The 17865-nt window shown below is 52.7% G+C and overlaps 1 protein-coding gene across 3 annotated transcripts in view; it reads left to right on the forward strand.

Moving 5' to 3' along the window:
* The first annotated feature begins 10343 nt into the window (after positions 1–10343).
* The window catches only part of kcnn1a (potassium intermediate/small conductance calcium-activated channel, subfamily N, member 1a), a 28925-nt gene continuing 21403 nt past the window's right edge, over positions 10344–17865 (forward strand). For 2 of the 3 annotated variants that reach the window (XM_057056684.1, XM_057056685.1), the window contains exon 1: positions 13429–13560. In XM_057056684.1, the coding sequence (XP_056912664.1) occupies positions 13510–13560 (51 nt within the window). In that variant the 5' untranslated portion in view covers positions 13429–13509. Of the gene's footprint in view, positions 10764–13428; positions 13561–17865 lie in introns of those variants that run through there. The other variant, XM_057056686.1, reaches the window with a different exon arrangement.

Raw genomic sequence — 17865 nt, forward strand, 5'->3', positions numbered from 1 at the left:
GTCTTTTTCATTTATTCAGGCGGCTCGAATTCAGTTTCACTGCCGCGGATTACACTTTAAAATTTGATAATCAGGTTTGCTAATCCAGTCCGTTCAATCAGCCCCTCTGCTGCTCCGCTGCCTGTGATGGGAGGTGATAAGATCACTTTTGTCTGCGCCTTTGGTGGTTCGTCGGCACCATACACCCCCCCCCCCCCCACCACCACCACCACCACCACCGCCCCCCCCCCCCCCCCCCCCCCTGCAATTCAGTCAGATGCTGCACATTTGTAGTGTTTTAGAGACAAAACAAAAGAGCTAATTATGGTATTGTTGGATTACAGAGGTAAGACAAGTAAATAAAGTTCCCTTTGTGTAGATGTGTGAGCCTCTGTTTTAGATGGGGGACGTGTCCCTTTTCCCTCACCTTTCCAGGAGGACAGGTACGGGCTTGCTCATGATTACGTGTCAGTGAGCACAGACAGAGACGTTTCCTGTGTCGGACGTTTCCATAGCGCCAACTTGAGCCAAGTGCTGAGTGTAATCCAAGGCCATCTGTTGGGTACATCCTTGGATATGCTAATTCCACTGGGCATATCGCTCCCGTATGCACCTGAAGCCCAACAGGGTCTTTTGGATATTGGAGATCTGCTGTCGGTGCACCTTTTCTTGTGCACGTATATTCTGGAGCCAGTGTTTAACGCTGAACTGGATGTGCTGGTTGTTGAGCCAAAATAAGAAGCAAAGCCACGAATATCGACCATCTAATATAAAGCATCTGTCCTGTATTATGTTCCTATGTCCTATGGAATTATTGTTATTTATTTAATTCCGGGTCCTTCTTCTGGCCATAACATGCGGCGCTAGCGTCAGGAATGTGATAGTTATTAGATGGGAACGGAATGACGAGTTACAGGTCGTTACCAGGAGTGCTTTCCTGAACGACTCCTGTTAGCAGATGAAGCAGTTCGTTGTTGGAGATGATTAAATGTCTTTGGCAGCATGTTGGAGCCGTCGCCTCTGGTTTCCTCCCACAGTCCCAAAACATGCACATTAGGTTGATTGGAGATTGAGCAGCCCCAGCGTGTGTGTGTGTGTGTGTGTGTGTGTGTGTGTGTGGCCTGTAATGGAGTGGTGACCTGTCTGGGGTTTATTCCCGCCGATGGCCGGGACCGACTGGAAAAAAACTTAAAATAGAAAAAATCGGGAAACCAGCGGAGCTGCACCAGTGAAAGAGGAGCAGCAACAAGAGTAACTATGCTAAGCTAACTGCTCGTGAGAGTAAACAGTAGCAGATATGGAAGCAGCGCTCCGGATCTCCTCATTTACACCAGAAAAGTTGTCAAAAACAGAAAAAATCCTGTAATAAATGTTTTGTTCTATGTCAGATAATAGTAATTTCCTCAATATCATGAGGAAAAAACTCACTGAGCAGAAGGAAAGCTGATGGAGACTTCTGATGTCCACATGCCGTTTAAATTAAAAGTGAAGTTTTTCCCTTCTGACGGCTTTATTTTTCAGGGTTATTATTATTTCTTTTAGCTGAATTTTGAGTTCTGATGAAGTCTCGGGTAACAGCTGTCAGTAGAAGCTTGCTGAGTAATTTCAGATTCACTGATTCAGGCCTGTTCGTTCAACATATGGATCAGAACGCGCTGAGAACCTTCACCCCCCCCCCCCCTCCCCGGGGGTCTGCCCCTCCTGGGGGCATCAGAATACGCTCCATCACAGCTTATGATGAAGAGGCAGCTGCTGCAAAAATGTGTAAATGGAGATTTATGGAGGGAGCTGGAGACCCCCCCCCCCGCACACACACACACACTGACGTGGATCCTCACGTGGGCCCGCTTCCCTCACGCCGCATGGAATCCGCCCACGATGGCGCGGCGCTCTTTCAGCAGGTCACGTCTCGGTGGGCAGCGAGAGTCACCGCTGGGGGCACAGCCTTGGGGGGGGGGGGGGCTCCTATTCAGAGGTATTATCCACTCCCATCTAATATTCATCAGCCACTGGGAGATTTGTGACGATCCGCTCTGTGGGCGCCCAGGTGTAGGATGCCAGGTTATCCAGGAGCCCAGGGTGGGTGGGGAGGTTGTGGTGGGGGGGGTTGTGGTGGGGGGAGTAAAGGAGACTTAACTGATCATCATCTATTCATCTTTCCTTGTTTTTCTATGCTGAGAACATACAGCAGCGAGGGCTGTTTCCTTTTTTTCCGGACTCTTTTATTGCACACAAACATGACATGACCCCCCCCCCCCTTCCTTCTCTTTCTTCAGGTCATCCATCACTGTCCGTGTCAGTGGGTTGAGAACCACATTTCTATCACTATACGTTACAGGTTAAGAAAGGGAGCTTGGAATGTGTTATATGTGCTGCCTTCGATTTTTGTCCAGCGTCCACGGGCTCGTCCATCATCGCTCCGCCAGGCGCCCTTGTGCGGCTGGGCCCCTGACGAGGCGTTGTCTTGGCACCGGCATCAATCATCCCCCACGTTTGCCGGAGCCCCCGTGCCTGGCGTGCAGGAGGACGTGCGACTGCTGTGGCGGGAGTCCCCTCCAGTTCGGAGGACGAGCTGGAGCATTTGTCCATTTCAGTCTCCTTTCAGGGATCCCAGCCGGAAATTGGGTAATCGCTGTGCCGGCCGGAGGGAGAACAAGGTTTGTTCCAATCCCTCCCAATCCCTTGGACGTACAGAAGAGCGTTGATGGGACTGGATTTACCGCCATCAGAGACATAAAAGGATCGCTTTGATGGTGCGTCTCTGGGTGATATAGTGTTGAAACTAAAACGCTGGACCGCTGCTTTCCTGCTCCGGAGTCAGGTGGATTACGATTAGCGGATCGTTCCTTTGCCCTTCACACTCTGCGGTGAAAGTCAGAGAGCTTGGAAAGCAAAGGCGCGTTTGGGGGACGCTGGGTGAGCAGGGGGAGGCAGAGGAGGGCTTAATTAGGCCAGATTGGCGCCGCTCTCCACCGCTGCCACCATCCCCAGACCCCGCACCACTATTCCCTTAGATCCCATCCACTTAATGTTGTGTGAAATCATATCGAGGGTCCCTGGAGAAATGAGCGGAATCAGAACAATAAAGTGACACATTTTAAAGAGAGGTGGCACCGCGGGGAGACGGAGCGTTGTAGGCTGATGGATAACAAGCACACGTCCGGACCATTACCATCCAACAGCATCCGGCTCGGTCTGGGAGACGTTGCCGCGCCTGGTTCTAAAAATATCAATAACATCCTGGAGTATCGCCGGTGCTTCCTTCTAAGGGAAAACAAACGTGTCCAAATCATCCCTCCGTCCGCGCGAGCATGCAAATAAAAACCTCGTCCGTAAGGCAACAGCTATATTTACTGTACCGACGCTCAAGGTTGCCCTCCTGTGTTGCGTTTAGGGGCGACTGTTTGGGTTTTCCGAAGAGACAAAGGGGCAGTGAAGCAGACAGGAGGCCTCGGCGTAGCTGCAGAGCAAAATGGAGGCAGCAAAACAGACGTCGTGACGCGAGAGGGACGCTACACGGGGAATATAAATAATGGACAGCCTGGACAAACAGCTGCTCGGACGGAGGGGAGGAGGGAATCCAGAGGCCCCCCCGCAGACGGACAGACAGAGAGACAGACAGGGGCAGGGACAGATCGGCTGTGTCTCCGCACCTCGAGGACACTTCAGCGGCGAGGAGAGGCTGAAGCTAATCTCCCGCCGCGTTCAGGCAGTTAGGGCCCTTCAGGAGGGCAGAAAGTGGCTTCGCTCCCTGCCAGAATGAGGCAGGTGGGGGGGGGGAGGGGAGGCGCTGTCCCCTTCTCGCATCCTGTTTTAAAAAAATTTAGTTATTGGGAAGCTCAACGGGATCAACATCAGGATTTACCCCCAACATGCCCGCGCGACGCTCGTGACTCAGAATGTCTGCACCGCGCTGCCGCTCCCAGATTTTCAACCCTTCAGTGTTCGGATTTTCCTGACGAGCTCATATTAGCTACCCCCCCCCCCCCCACACACACACACACACAAACACTTTCTCCTACATTACAGCAGCTGAAGGCAGATATCCTGGTGACAGGTGTGAATGTTTCATTTCCCCCATCACGCAGCCTTGTAATCCTCAGAGAAATTATACTCTTGTTAATTTTGTGAGTGAATAATTCAGTCCGTCCTCTTTGCCTGCCGTTTTATTCTTGACAAATCACCCCCCCCAGATGCGGTATATGCTATACCTGTGTCCCCACCCCCCCTCCCCTCGCTGCATGACCTGCGGGTGACAGGGAAACCTGCCATCAATGCGCCTGGAAACCCTCGACGCCAGCTCGGCAGCCTGAGCTAAAAATAGCCCGGCTGAGATAAATAATAAAGCCTCTCCCTGTATGCGGCTTCCCCCTCTTTTTTTCCCCGGCTGCAGCCACGGTCATGAGTAGAAGGCTTCATTTGAGGCGTGTTCGGGCTATTTGTTGCTGCAGGATTAGAAAAAAGCCACTATTGTAGGCTGGTTGCTTCGATTATGGCGAGCATTTGGAGATTGCGCCACCAGCTGGACTGAAGATTTGAATTCTGTTGAATTTTACGAGCTGATTCCCTCAGTCAGTGTCTAAAATCAGCCTACACACCTCAGAGAGGGAAGTAGAATCCCTCCAGTCCCCTCCCTCCTCTCTTTCAGTCTACAATGGAATTAGCGCCCAGTTCCACAGTCCTGTGGTTCCCCCCTCCCTGATGATGTGGGTCTAAAGAAGGTGCAGAACCAGACGGCACCGTCCTGCCTGGAGGAGAAAAAACGACAAGCCGCTTCTGTTTGTTTTATGGTTTTTTTTTACCCCGGTCACGATCCAAAAGGATCCTCACCGCAGAAACCTTTGTGTTGATGCTGCAGCTGAAGTCCGCATGGGAACCCCTCCTCCTCCTCCCCCTCTTCCTCCTCCTCCTCCACCACATCCTCCTCTCCATCCCCCTGCCGCTCCTCTTCCTCCACCTCTCGCCTCTCTTCCCTTTCTCTCCTCCGCCCACGCACAGCCCTCCACGACGGAGGAGCTAAAAATAGCATTAGGAATCCCCGCATCAGTTCAAAAAGGGGAGGGTGGGGGGAGGAGAGAGGGGGACGTCAGCACACACAAGGTCATAATACCCCCCCCATGCTAGCCTCCTCCTCAATGGCTCCGGCACTTTTCCTGATTTGTCACAGCTCCCTCAGCATTTTTCTTCCAGCGGACCCGAGACGATTTTATTTTTATCTGGTATTGATCAGCCAGTAAATCACATTAAACGCCGGCTCTTAGGCTTCGTTTCATGACCGAGGAGCTAATCTCATTCCACAAATTACGGAGCCAATCTACAAAAATAAATACAAAGCACAGAATCCCTTCTCTTTTTTCTCCCCTCTCCTCGTATGATCCAGACCCAATCAGGCGGAGGGATGAGGGGAGCAGCCAATAGCTGTCGTAAGGGGGGGACCCCCCCATCACGAGTATTCCCCGTTATTCCACTATGAGCTGCCAGTGCAGACAGCAGGAGACTGCCATGAGTGGGAGAACCCCCGCTCTCAGTGGGGGGGGCTATTGATTTTACTGCTGTCATTTATAATCATCGTTGATGTGTCTTCTGCAGGCCGCCCGAGGGACCCCCGTCAAGTCAAAAGGTATGTCAGACTCTTCCTCGCCGCCTCCCTCTCACGCTGATGAAGTGGCGGGCTTTCATGGGGAGTTTGTTCCCCCTTGGTGCCCCCTTGATTAGCATGGTTGCACTGATGCAGGGCTGCTATGGGGGGGGGATAAAGGGCGACAGCCTCCGCTCTCGTTGGTGCACGACTGCACATGTGGCCCAACGTTGGACATGTGCTCACAACAGCACTGGTGGTGAATGTGGGAGGGAGGGGGTCATTTGGTCACCTCTTTTGTGCCCGACGGCGCTCTGATGATGAGACGCCGACCGAGTCTTTGAACGCTCGCATTGGTGATGAGATCGCTCCTCGCTTTTGTCTCTCACCGACATGTTTTTGCGACTCCCGCGGGCTCCTGTCCTAACTCCGCCCGGGCGGGTGCGCGGCGAGGCGTCGCGAGGGGTCACATCTCTGTCAGCGTGTTTTCTTCCATCCTCCGTCATCCTCCCTTCCTCCCTGTCATCACGCTGGCGCAGTAACTTATGGCGCCGGGCGAAGTCGGCTTGATGGTCGGCTGCTCGCGTCCAGGCCGCGCCGCGGAAGGGGTGTTTGTTGTTGTGGCGGGCGGCCGGCAGGGCACGAGACGTTTCCGTCACCACCCTCATCGGAGGACGGAAAGTGCGCAGCGTTTTAAAGAGCAGCAGACGTGTGGGAATCAGGTGAAAACAAGGGCCCCCGTCGGATGGAAAACAACTCTTTCCTCTTCCAGTCTTGCTATTTTTGCTTCCTGTGGAAACAATCGCATTGTCCGCCATGATTTAACAATTAAAACACGAAATCTAGAGGATGAATGAAGAGACCAGCGACAGGCTGCCAAACAGGAACCCACCGTAACGAGCCGCTGCTGACTGTGGGTGTTGAATAAGGGCGACTAATTGGCCTCTTGTTCATCCTGTGAGATGGATGACACACTCAGCCCTCCGCTCCCCTGCGCTTACACGGCGATGTGCTGGGATTACCCAGGATGCTTCTTCAGTATCCCCTTATCCCTCCAATGGGGACGCATTAGCCGCCGCGCCTTCGTGTCACTGTGCCCCCCCACCCCCGTGCGCCTTGAAGTTGCCAGTGGCAATAACAGGAAACACTTCAGCACAGCTTCCCTGTCAACAGGCCTGTGATAAGCCCACATCATCTTCTTCTTCATCATCTGCTGAGAACATCAGTGTTTTCCAAGGCCAGGTGCATGAGTCCTTCTGGGTGGGTCATAACAGCCCTCTGAGGGGGGGGCTTCTGTCTGTTCTTGGTGCGTGAGTCTGGTTATTCAGTGATTAGAAGACAGTAAACATGATAGGGTAATCCAAGATGGCCGCCGCGCGCATCCCTCTCTCCTCAACATGTCTCCTCCGCTGGTGTTTTGGTTGGTTCTGTCCTCAAAGCAGCCGCCGATTGTGTAAATCTGCGTGAGTCCTTCCAGTTTCCGCTCCCGGCAGCCTAATCCTGATCAACCTGACGCGCTTGTTCTCGGACTGTGGGAGGACCCCAGAGCACCTGGAGAAAACCCACACGAGCCGGGAGAGCCGGGACGGAGCCCGGAGCGTTGTTGCTATGTGAGGCGAACGGGCAAGCGGTGAAGCAAACCGTAGCCTCTCGCGTCGATAAAAGGCGGAAACCGAGGAATTGCAAAGTCAGGGGAAATCCATCCATCATCTCGCGTCCGCGGGCGTGCACGTGCGCCGCTCGGTTATCATAAACATTTGATTGGACTTGTGCTGAGGCGGAAACGATGACAGGTTCAGATAATCGGCTAATCTTTGCATCTGGGCGTGTTTATTTTGGGTTCACTCCACAGTTGGTCATGTTTCCCTCCTCCTCTCTCCGGAGCTCTTTTGATCCTTTCTGTGTCCACGCACCTGTTCTTTCAGATATCACTCCATCACTGTCCACTTCCGCTCCCTCAGACACACTATCAGTGTCTCGCTCCTCTTTTCTCTCGCACACAAATACTGAGACGTCTCTCTGTGTGTCACCCTGGTTGGATTTCTCTTTTTGTGTAATTACACGGCTTCTTTTCTGCGTCCTGTTACAGCCCGCAGCCGCTGGCTTCCTCCACGTTTCCTCCTCTCCGTCTTGGTGTCACCGTCTCTTCTTCTGCGAGGCCGCGAAACTCAATACACTTTTTTTGTGGACACGGCTGGACCGAGACCAGTCAGCTGCCCAGTCCAAAGTCCAAGACCCATCAGTTTCTGGTGGCGTCTTCAGCAGGAAAGGTGCTATTTAGCTAAAATGCAGCACGAAAACAGCAAGAGGGAGAAAATATGGCCTTTGACATTCATATCCACCCGGTAAATGAGTGTTTGTGTGTCCAGGAGTTGTAAAGTTCAATTTAATTATTCATGTGGAAGCAGTAACATCGCATTCCCAAACTAACAAATGAAACTCCATCTTGCCAAGGAAGTCACACGGGTCACAGTGACCAATTACTTAATGAAAATGATCAGGTTTCCAATGCAGAGGAGGCCAGAGCGCCGCTCCAGATCCCTGCCGCGCTTCACCCAGCTATAAAACAGAGTGTGAATCAGCTTCTTTGCAGCTTCGGCAGCGTTTGCAGCGCTGCAGGCCCATCAAAGCTGGAAATGGCTGAACCAGCTTTAAGGAAAGGATTATTGCTTATTAAGAATGGCTGATGTATGATGTAAAGGTTGGCTCCACCCCTGCCCTCGCTGCCTCTCTGGCTCAGCTCCCACCTCTCCATCGGAACTGCGTCATTCGTGTCCATGTCTTCATGTGTTTATTTATCTAAAAGTGTCAAATCATGAAGGAAAACAAGGAAAACCTTCTCTCCGCGGACGCAGGGTTCTTAGCCTGCTTCCTCTGCTTCTCCTCTGTTAAAGTGGTGCGTGGTCTTCTTCACTGATACCCCGGAGCATTTTATCAGATAATTCAAGGGCACATCTACGGCTAAATTCACTTGTAATGCTGAAGGGGCCTGGCCGAAAGGGAACAGTATCTTATAAACTTTATTGTTAATCCCCGGAATCTTTTGTTTTCACATTTTTCCCGAGGAAACGCCATCTGCGGGGGACAGAGTCTCTGCACTGGATTGATTCTCCCCCCATCTGTTGTGGAGTCACACTTGGAAGGACTGACCACATGTGACGAGTGGAATAATAACTTTATCAGTGTAAATAAGAGCTGTCAGCAAGAGCTGAGCAATATTTTAATCAAGCCTCCACATCACTGAATTATTTTCATGTAAAAAAGTCTTTTTTTGGCACACACACACACACAAATATGCCTACCTACTAATAAAAATGATAAATACATATATTTAAAAATGTGATTATCCTTGGAATCTGTTTAAACACAACTTTATGGGACATCAGAAGCTGGAGACGTGAGTTTATTTGAATTGTGAATGATATTTTTAATGACGTGGGTGGGAGAAATATTGACAATTGGCTCCGGTTTCAGAATGCGCAGGGTGGTTATGGCAACACTGGCAAAGTAGACCCGTTCGGTCAAGGCAGTGTATCTTAAACACTGTTATCCATCTCCATAATCCCGTTCCTGTAATGTCCTAACAGCCCGGAGGAGTGATCGATCCGCTGCAACCTGTGCGCATAGGCGAGCAATGGAGCGATGTTCAGGCGAAGGCGGCGTTTTGGCTGTATAGTGACGTTTTAAGGCAGGTCCTGGCCAAACCTACCAATGATACAAGTCGGTCCTATTCTGCTGGGACCGATCGCGATGAACGGGTGTCGGAGCTCTGCACGGCAAAGGAGCAACCACAGCGCGACGAGGCGATCAGGGGGATGCGGCATCGGTACGCGGGAGCTGTCCATCAGCACCAAGTCCCCGACCAAAAGCAAGGAAGCAGCAAGCAGAGCCGAGACCCAGTCGCTCCTGTTTTCAGCCTGCCGCCCCCGCCCTCTTCTCACCGAGACCGTACTCTGACAACCGCCGCTCACCGCCAGAGCCTCCAGGAGCTCCCCTGTCTGAGCCAGCCGTCTCGGAGACCCGTTCGCAGCGGCGACCCTCTACCTCTGGCGAGCTACGACACCTCCCAGCGAGCCGCACACCGAGGCGGTGTGCCCAACATCGGACACCCGGCGCACCTGCAGCAGGATCCCTGGGCCCCGGCCGTCTCCCTGCAGCCGCAGTCGGAGAAGCAGCCTGTTTTTCCGAGCTGTCACTGCAGCTTTTCCGAGCAGGAGGCGAGCCTTCCTCAAAATCAGCCCCATCCTGACGATTCTCTCCCACCGCAGCCCTCCCCACCTTTTCCGCCGCCTATACCGCCGCCACCAACGTCGTCCTCCTCTTCCCTGCTGTTTTCCCGGGCACCCAAAAGGGGGGATCGTCTCCAAAGGAGTGCAAATAATTACCAGCAGACAAGCATCGTGGAACGCTGCAGGGGAGGAGGAGGAGCAGGAGGGCACCAAGACCACAGGCAGTTGTTGCAGCAACAGCAACAGCAGCAACAGCAGCAGCAGCGGCAGCAGCAGCAGCAGCACAGTCATTTGAGACTCCAACAGAGGGACCCCTCCCCTGAAGGAATCCGTGCAAACTCACAGAAAGGGCGTTCTTTAAATGTATGTAAGTCAACCGAGGCTAACCGGGGAGCATTCGAGTCTCAGACTCAGGAGCTGCAGCAGCAGCTGATCCCGCAATTACGAGCGCAGCAACAGCTGCTGGTGGGGAGCAGTTTGCCTGTCAACTACTGCGCCAGCGGCTCCGAGGAGCTATGTAGGACTCAGCAGGCTCCACTGCTGCAACAACAAGAGCAGCAGCAGCAGCGGCAGCAACAGCAGCAGCAGCAGGCAGCAGCAGCAGCGGCAGCAGCAGCAGCAGCAGCAGCAGCAGCAGCAGCAGCAGCAGCAGCCAGCAGCAGCAGCAGCGGCAGCAACAGCAGCAGCAGCAGCAGCAGCAGCAGCAGCAGCAGCAGCAGCAGCAGCAGCAAGGTACACTGGGACTCTGCCCTCAGCGTCCGCAGCACTGTGAGCAGGAGCGGAGGATCTCCGAGCAGGGCGATCAGGTGCAGTCTGCCAGCGTAACCCCCCCGGCAACACAACAGGCGTACGCGGGGAACTCGTCTGCGACTGCCAGCAACAGCAGCAAAGACAGCCCCAACTACGGCTCCAGCTATCACCTGTGGCCGGAGAGCCCGCATAAAGGCGAGGAGAGGATCCGCATCGACCCGCATAAGGTAGAAATGTCACATTTCCTCTCAGAGCTGTAACGCTTTTATTATAATTTTTTTTTTACTCAATGGCCACGCCTGTCAAGTGATATTGATAAAGCAGATTCACGTATGTGTATATTCCGCACGCGCGCAAGGTGCGTATGCGCGCGGGTGCGAGGACAAGGTGAGACATTTGTACCGTTTAAGGTTCCCAAATGCAACGACGCGGCAACAGTGCGCGAACGGCAGCGCGGCATTTCTTATCTAACCTGATGTTTGATTCATTCGATTTTGCACGCGCGCGCGGGTGCGTGCGCGCGTGCGCGCACAGACACCTGTTCCATGTTGCAGTCTTGTTTTGGGGGAGCTCACGCTGCAAAATCTCCCAATGACGAGGGGGAAACATATCAGCGGGTGGTGTTAGCGCGGATCGGGGGGGGGGGTCGAACGCGGTGGCATCCAGACACAGCACAGGCCTGCACCTGTCTGAGTGCTGCACAGCTTCTGTCCTCCATAATGTAGCTAATGTGATGAATGTGATGGAAACAAGAGGCGGCGTTGCGGGCGGGATGGAGACGGAGGCGCTGCGTTTGTTTTGATTTCGGGCCGCTAGGATTCAGGATTAGAATCAGCGCGGGAGGAAAGTAGTTTCCTGGAGGAAAGAGACGAGCGAGCCACCTCTGGAGGGTCCTTTTTAAAATGCCGCTGCCGTTCCCAAGGCCTGAACTGGCACCAGTGTAGCAAAAGGTGGCACATCGAGCCACCTTGACGCGACTTTGCTCAACTTGGCTCAGTTTCGGAGCATCAGCAGAACATCGAAATAATCAGATGACTGGAGGAGAGCAGCCTCTACCCCCCCCCCCCCCCCCCCTCCCTCCCCCCAGCTCCCCGGCCCTGTTGCATGTTAAGGAGAGGAACTCTTTTTGTCGCACGGCACTGATGACTGGACACTTTAACGCGACGCGAGGACAGGGTTTGTTTTCCCTCTGATCTGTTTTGCCAGGAAGGCGTCAGGACGTCCTCGCACATGTCGGAGCGGCCGAGGGTAAACAAAAGAGAGTGTGAGGCGTCGGGAGGGATGTCGCAGCGAAAGGCCCGTTTTAGGATAAAACCTCGTCACGCAGAGCCTTTTGTGTGTCACCGCTGCAGCCGGGATGTAAACAAGCAAACGGCATCTGAGTCGGGCCAGCTCGCCGACACGAGCAGCCACTTTCTAACGCTCTCACACGCTAACGCAACCATTACGTAATCCGCTTGACCTTGCGAGACCTCCCTCCCAGTGTCGGAGCTGGGAGGGAGGCCGCTAATGTTTGAAAGCCCTTAAACAAAACACCTGTGACAGTGCACGCCTGGTAGAGCGTCTACGGTTACGCTGCCCCGCAGCACGCGCTGACACCCGATAGCCGGCCCACCAGGCCGGCGGCAGGTAGCGCGATATTGTGTCCCGCCCCAACAACATTGGGCTTTGAAAGGCCCAGAGCTCGTCACAGGCTCCCATTGTGACGAGCTGTGTAAGTACTCCAGCGACGCCGGAGATCTCAAGGAAAGGAAACACCGCCGCTCTCCGCCAACACGGCTGGTTTTTCCAGCATCGCGGCTCTCGTATTTACAGACCTGACAGTGATTGTTGCTAACGAAGGCAGGAAGTCCCCCAATAGGAGGATGTGATGGTTTCTGGGTGGGCACTTCCTCGTCTACTGTCAGCAGAGCCGTTCTCCACAATAATGGAAAGTTGGACTGAAAAGTCCGACTGTTGCAATAGCGGCGGACAGGAAGTTCAGTGGAAGATAAGAGCTGTTCAATTACTGCTGTTGAGGCCTAAACTTGGTTCCTGGTTGGAGATCAGGCCGGTTGTCCACCGATCCGGCGTCATCTCATCGTCACGAACCTTAACTTTGAGGTTTCCCAGCGCTCTGACAGGTGGAGCGGCGATGTTTTCCCCCTGCTGACACATCCATCCCTGTTTATTGGGCGCGTCAGGCCGCTCAGCAGGCCCGCCGGGCCTGTCGGGCCCGTGCCAGACAGCTCTCTGCGGAGTGTCAAGTGTCGTCACGGAGTGGCCCGTCTGCCAAACTACAGACATAATCACCCCATAAGATCCAGGAAAGGTCAACGCCGTATACATCAGAGTTGCGCTTTCAGCCAACTCCGCGTCTCCGTGCCGCCGGCGGGATAATTTAGAGGCGTTTATCTCGTGTTGCTGACGCCTGCAGAACTTCTGGTCGCGTCGAATGTGTCCGCTCTTGCAGCTTCCCCCCCCGTTTTAAGCCTCTTTTTTGGTTTTTAACTCTTTCGCCGCTGGGACCGGTGCACTTTACAGCCTCGGTGCCGTCTAATTTTAGGAGACGGCTGAGGTGAATTGGTGACGGCGGTCTTTAAAAGCACGTTATCTTATCAGCCGCGCGTTTGTGTCGGCTTGTAATAACACCGGACGCTGATAGCTTGGAACAATCGACGCTGGCAGATCTGCTCTGCGGCGTTCTGATTTACCGTCCGGCCTCTGCCAGGAGAAACATTAGGCTGATTCAAACTTTCTATATCAGCCATCTCGCCGCTGTTGTTCCAGAGTCCCTGGTTGGTTTTTCGCTCATTATACATCTGTGTTTACACTGCCTCCATGCCTGAGTGCGTCAGGGTGGCCAACACCTTGAAAGCAAACACACCCTGTTTGAAAAGAAACTTAAATGTCACAGGAGGGGCAGCTCCTCCAACACATCCTCTCGACATCAGGGAGCGGCGGAGCTCTGCAGAGCTCTGAAGAGGGTCAGGCATGAGCACAGAGAGCCTCTCAGATTTGTCCGCAGTTGGAAAAACACCGGCAGTGAGTATGAACACGAAGCTCTTTTAATAATTGATCCCCGTTTCCCCCTTTTTCCTTCTTTCTTCCTTCTTTTGGGTGCGTTTCCGCTGCAGCTCCGCTCGCTGCCTCTGAAATAGGTTTGTGTTTCCATGTGTGTTGCTATGGAGAGATCAGCCTGGCGATGTGCGCTCTCTCTCATGGGGGTGTGGGTTTTTTGGTCAAGGAATCGTGCGCAGAGGATCTTTCATTTATTTATTTGGCTGTTTGCTGCTTCGCTTCGTCCCTGGAAGTCGCTGGGAAGTGGCTCGAGCTAATGCCCGCTTGTGTTTCGCTGGAGTGAGTCGGGCATATTGGATTACTCGCGGTCCAGTTGAATACAAAAAGTGAAAAGATAAGGAAAGGGGGGTGTGTGTGTGGGGGGGGGGGTTCTCTCGTCCTAGACTGCTGACGATCTACGCACACTCACACACCAGCTCACGGAGCGATTTGTAATGTGACTGCTCGACCTCTCACCATGTTTCCCTCTTCTAATGTGTGTTGTAACTCCCCACTCACTCTCGCCTCTCTGCAGCATGCCAACCGCCCCCCCTTCACCCCCCCCCCCCCCCCACCATCCCGCCAATCGCAGCTCTTTGCTTAATAAATGGCCGCAGTTCATTTATATGGTAATTCCTGCGAGATGCTGGCCAAGGGACGCCAGGCATATAATGTATCACCACAATGCATATGCTTTATGGCTAATTAGGTTATTGATCCGGAGCAGTTGCCCATGTCGGGGCAAGAAGCCCACACAAAAGAGTTTGAGAATGTGTGTAATACATCTGTAAGCAGATATATGAAAGGCGTCACCAGAGCGGGGACGGTGAGCTATGTGTGATAGGTGTGTGTGTGTGCCTGCTGTTTTACAGTGTTGTTAAACACATTGTTTGGAGCAATAAGTCAGGCTTGGCGCTGCCTCAGGGAGCGGCCTGCAACCCCAACGAGGAGCCACCAGCTCCACCAGAAATGTTTCTCTTTTTCTGCCCCCCCCCCAGTCAGAGCTGGACTGCTGATCTGCAAAACGCCATCGCAGCCTCCTCTAAATATTCCGTATGGAACGCAGAGGTTTAGCTGGTCCACATCTACTCCGCTCTGTTTATACCCACATTGCAACGCTCGCAGATTAGCCTAGCCTTTGACCGAGTGGGCATCCGCTGCACACGCTCCTCTAATAAATTCAGCTTTCACAACAACGCTGCGTGCCTGTACGCCAGCCATCATGGCTCCGCTCCAGCGCACCGGCTCTGAAACAGAAGAAGAGCTGAATGAAAACCGCTTTCCCTGCCTCCTCTGCGTCACCTCAGATTACCTGACGGGGAGAATATCAACAACAGCTATCAGTATGCAGGGGAAGCTGCTGTAAAAGGGCTCCGTGGGGGGCATTTTACCAGCGTGACGGCGTGAGAATGCACGTGTGTGCGCGCGCGTGTGTGTGTGTGTGTGAGAGGTTGGCGTTAGCGTGCCGCTGTCATGTGGATGCAACGTGCAGGCGTGGAGTGAGGGGGGGGTCCATGTGTAGGGGCCTGCTTGGACAGTTTCAGGTGTGAACCGGCAGTTCTGCTGGTTCTGCTCACCTTCTCTGACCCGATAATGAGAACACAGCTTCTCAGTCACTCGGCGTCTGTATAGCAGCTGGTTTTTTTGAATCGGTTCTCGACTCTGCCGCTTTTACACAGCTGCCCCTGCCTCCATAATCAGCCGCCTGTGTGATGGTTAACCCCTTAATGGACCCCCCCTCCCCACCGCCGGCCTCCTTTTGTCGATGCTGTATTCTCTTTAACCCTTTCACCAGCGGCGCTACTATCTGCCCCTGCTTTTCTTCCCTCCTCTGAAAGAGTCCATTTCTGATCAATGGGGTCCACTCCCCCAGCTATCCTCTTCTTCTCTGTCAGGCTGACAAAAAAAGTGTGTGTGTGTGTGTGTGGTGTCGGGGGGGGGTGTTAAAATAGAATCAATTTACTCGAGAGGCCCCTGAGGGGTCCTTTGAAAACTGCAACATTTAATTTCATAACCAAAGTGGAAGGGGAAAAAAATCACAGCTGGAGGCTGTTAGCTCGAATCCCAGAACTTTTATCATGTGAGCATGAAAGACATCCACTCTCGACCACAATACAGCGACTGGTGTGTGTGTGTGTGTGTGTGGGGGGGGGTCGCCCCTGTTTCACCTGCCTGGAAACGAGATTACGTGCAGTGCAGTAACGTGCGCTACCCTGTGCCGTGCCTTGCCGCTCTGTGGGCGATTACAAATGTGCTACTTTTCCAGCTCACCTCCGCATCAGCGCAGGCAGATAAGGATATTCAATTAGAGCGCGGCTCCCAGTCCCAGCACGCCGGAGCTGGGTGACATGGAAAAAAAGGCTGGTATCTGTTCATCGCTGAACCCCGTCTCCTGTCCCTGCGGCCTCCCCCTTGGGATGTTAAAAATACCTTTAGTATTTGACTTCCTGTTTTCCCACTATTGATATTTTTCCTTTTCCCCATAATTCCTTACGTCCTGTTCCCCCATGCTGGATTCTCCTGTCATAAATCTCTGGCCAGACCTTTCCAGGCAGCTCTCTGATCAATCTTTACTGAGTTTGTTCCCTTATCGACCTGTCCTGTGCTATCGGGTATTCCGGCCTCTCTCTCCTCTTCCTGAAGCTGCCGCTTTGGGAGGAGAAAGAAACCATCGAATTCCAAAGATTCACCAATGAAAAAGTTGTCAAGTGCCGACATTTGCCGTGCACCTTAAAACAGGTTTGATTAGGGCGACGATCCGAGCAATTATCTCATCGAGGAATGCTCACAATTGCATTGTCAAAAAGGGAAAGTCGGTTATAGATAAACAACAATATAACACCACATTTCAGCTTTTCTTCAGCCAATAAGCAGGCTTTTCTTTTAAACACGACTTTGTGCTGAAGTTGGGGAATTCCTGCAACTAGTGCAGAAGAAGAAGAGAGCGGGGTTAGCGTTAGCCTGTGGTCACCCTCTCCTGCCTCGACGCTGCTTTTCTGCCACGCTTCCAGACTTTTCCAGCTTGTCTCCGAAGGTGAAAGCAGTAAACAAACTTGACACGTTATCGGTTCGTAGAGCAGCTGCAGCGCTGGCTAATGCTAGCTGAGCATGTTCCCGTTTAGGTTTACAGTCACAGTGATGGAAAAAAAAGGAGCCAATGGGGAGCTTCACTTGTATTTTGTAACATTTTGATATCAGACGTCTCTCATCTCACCCCCCTGCAGTCGCCATGGAGGCAAACTGCGGCTGTTTACAAGATCTGTTTGGAATTGTGGGGAACGCTGATTGTTTTTTATGCCGCCGTTCAATAGCTGATTCACTCTGATCATTTTGTCACACCCGCTTTTTCCAGGTTTGTTCACCATTATCATTCTCTCCATTATGGCCCATCTACAAATCACGTTTCTAACAATGCCCTCCATTAATTTACTGGAAATTGGAATAGTTCATCAGGCACTGGGTGTCCCAGTGGAAAAGTAGCCGCCGCCACCAGAGCAGTCCCTAATTTCCCCAGGACCTAATTTCTGTGGCGCATTCACGCGGCAGTCACCTTGTTGGCGTAATAGTGGTGTGCCTGTGCACAGCACATTAACAGTCCGACCGCACGCTCCCGGGGGCGATTCTTTTAGTTCCACAGAGGGTTGGTCTTGTTTCCCGGGGTTTCCGTTAATCTCTGAGAAGGACGGAGCGAGCATGGAGAAGGCTAAGCAGCCCCGAAGGCGGATAAATATCTCCATCATCCTTTTTAATTGCGTCCCACTCTGTTATCCCTATTAATTATTCATTTGTGTTAACTGTTCTATATTTACTGTAAAGTAATAGAACACATTGTTGCTTTTTCATCCCTGAGGCTACTGCATCGCTCACCTTGAACATATTATGGGTTGTCACAGCCTTTACAGTTGCAGCTGCTGCTGTTGTTGCCATGCGATCTAGCGCAGTGGCAGAGAGGTGCAGCGTTCCGGGACCCAGCAACGAGGATCCCGGCTAAATGAGCTGGGAATGATCCCAGAGAGGGAGAGTTTGGTCGGACAGCTTCCGCTGTTATTGAATCTGGAGGCTCGGTTATTTGTTGGTGCAATGTGGACGGCGCGGGCCAGAACGAGGCACCGAGGGTCTGCTGTGGTTGCTATGGCAACCCGGGACCAAAGGTGATGTTTTCAGGGCCCTGGTAGGTAGTGTAAAACTATACACAGGGTACATTTGTATTGGAAAGCATAAATCCTTAAACTCATGAACTCTGCTCAACAGGTATCTTTATTGTTTGCCCAAAAGGTCAGTTAAAGTCGC

Source organism: Takifugu flavidus, chromosome 15 (genome assembly GCF_003711565.1).
Source record: "Takifugu flavidus isolate HTHZ2018 chromosome 15, ASM371156v2, whole genome shotgun sequence".
In the NCBI taxonomy this organism is placed as follows: domain Eukaryota; kingdom Metazoa; phylum Chordata; class Actinopteri; order Tetraodontiformes; family Tetraodontidae; genus Takifugu; species Takifugu flavidus.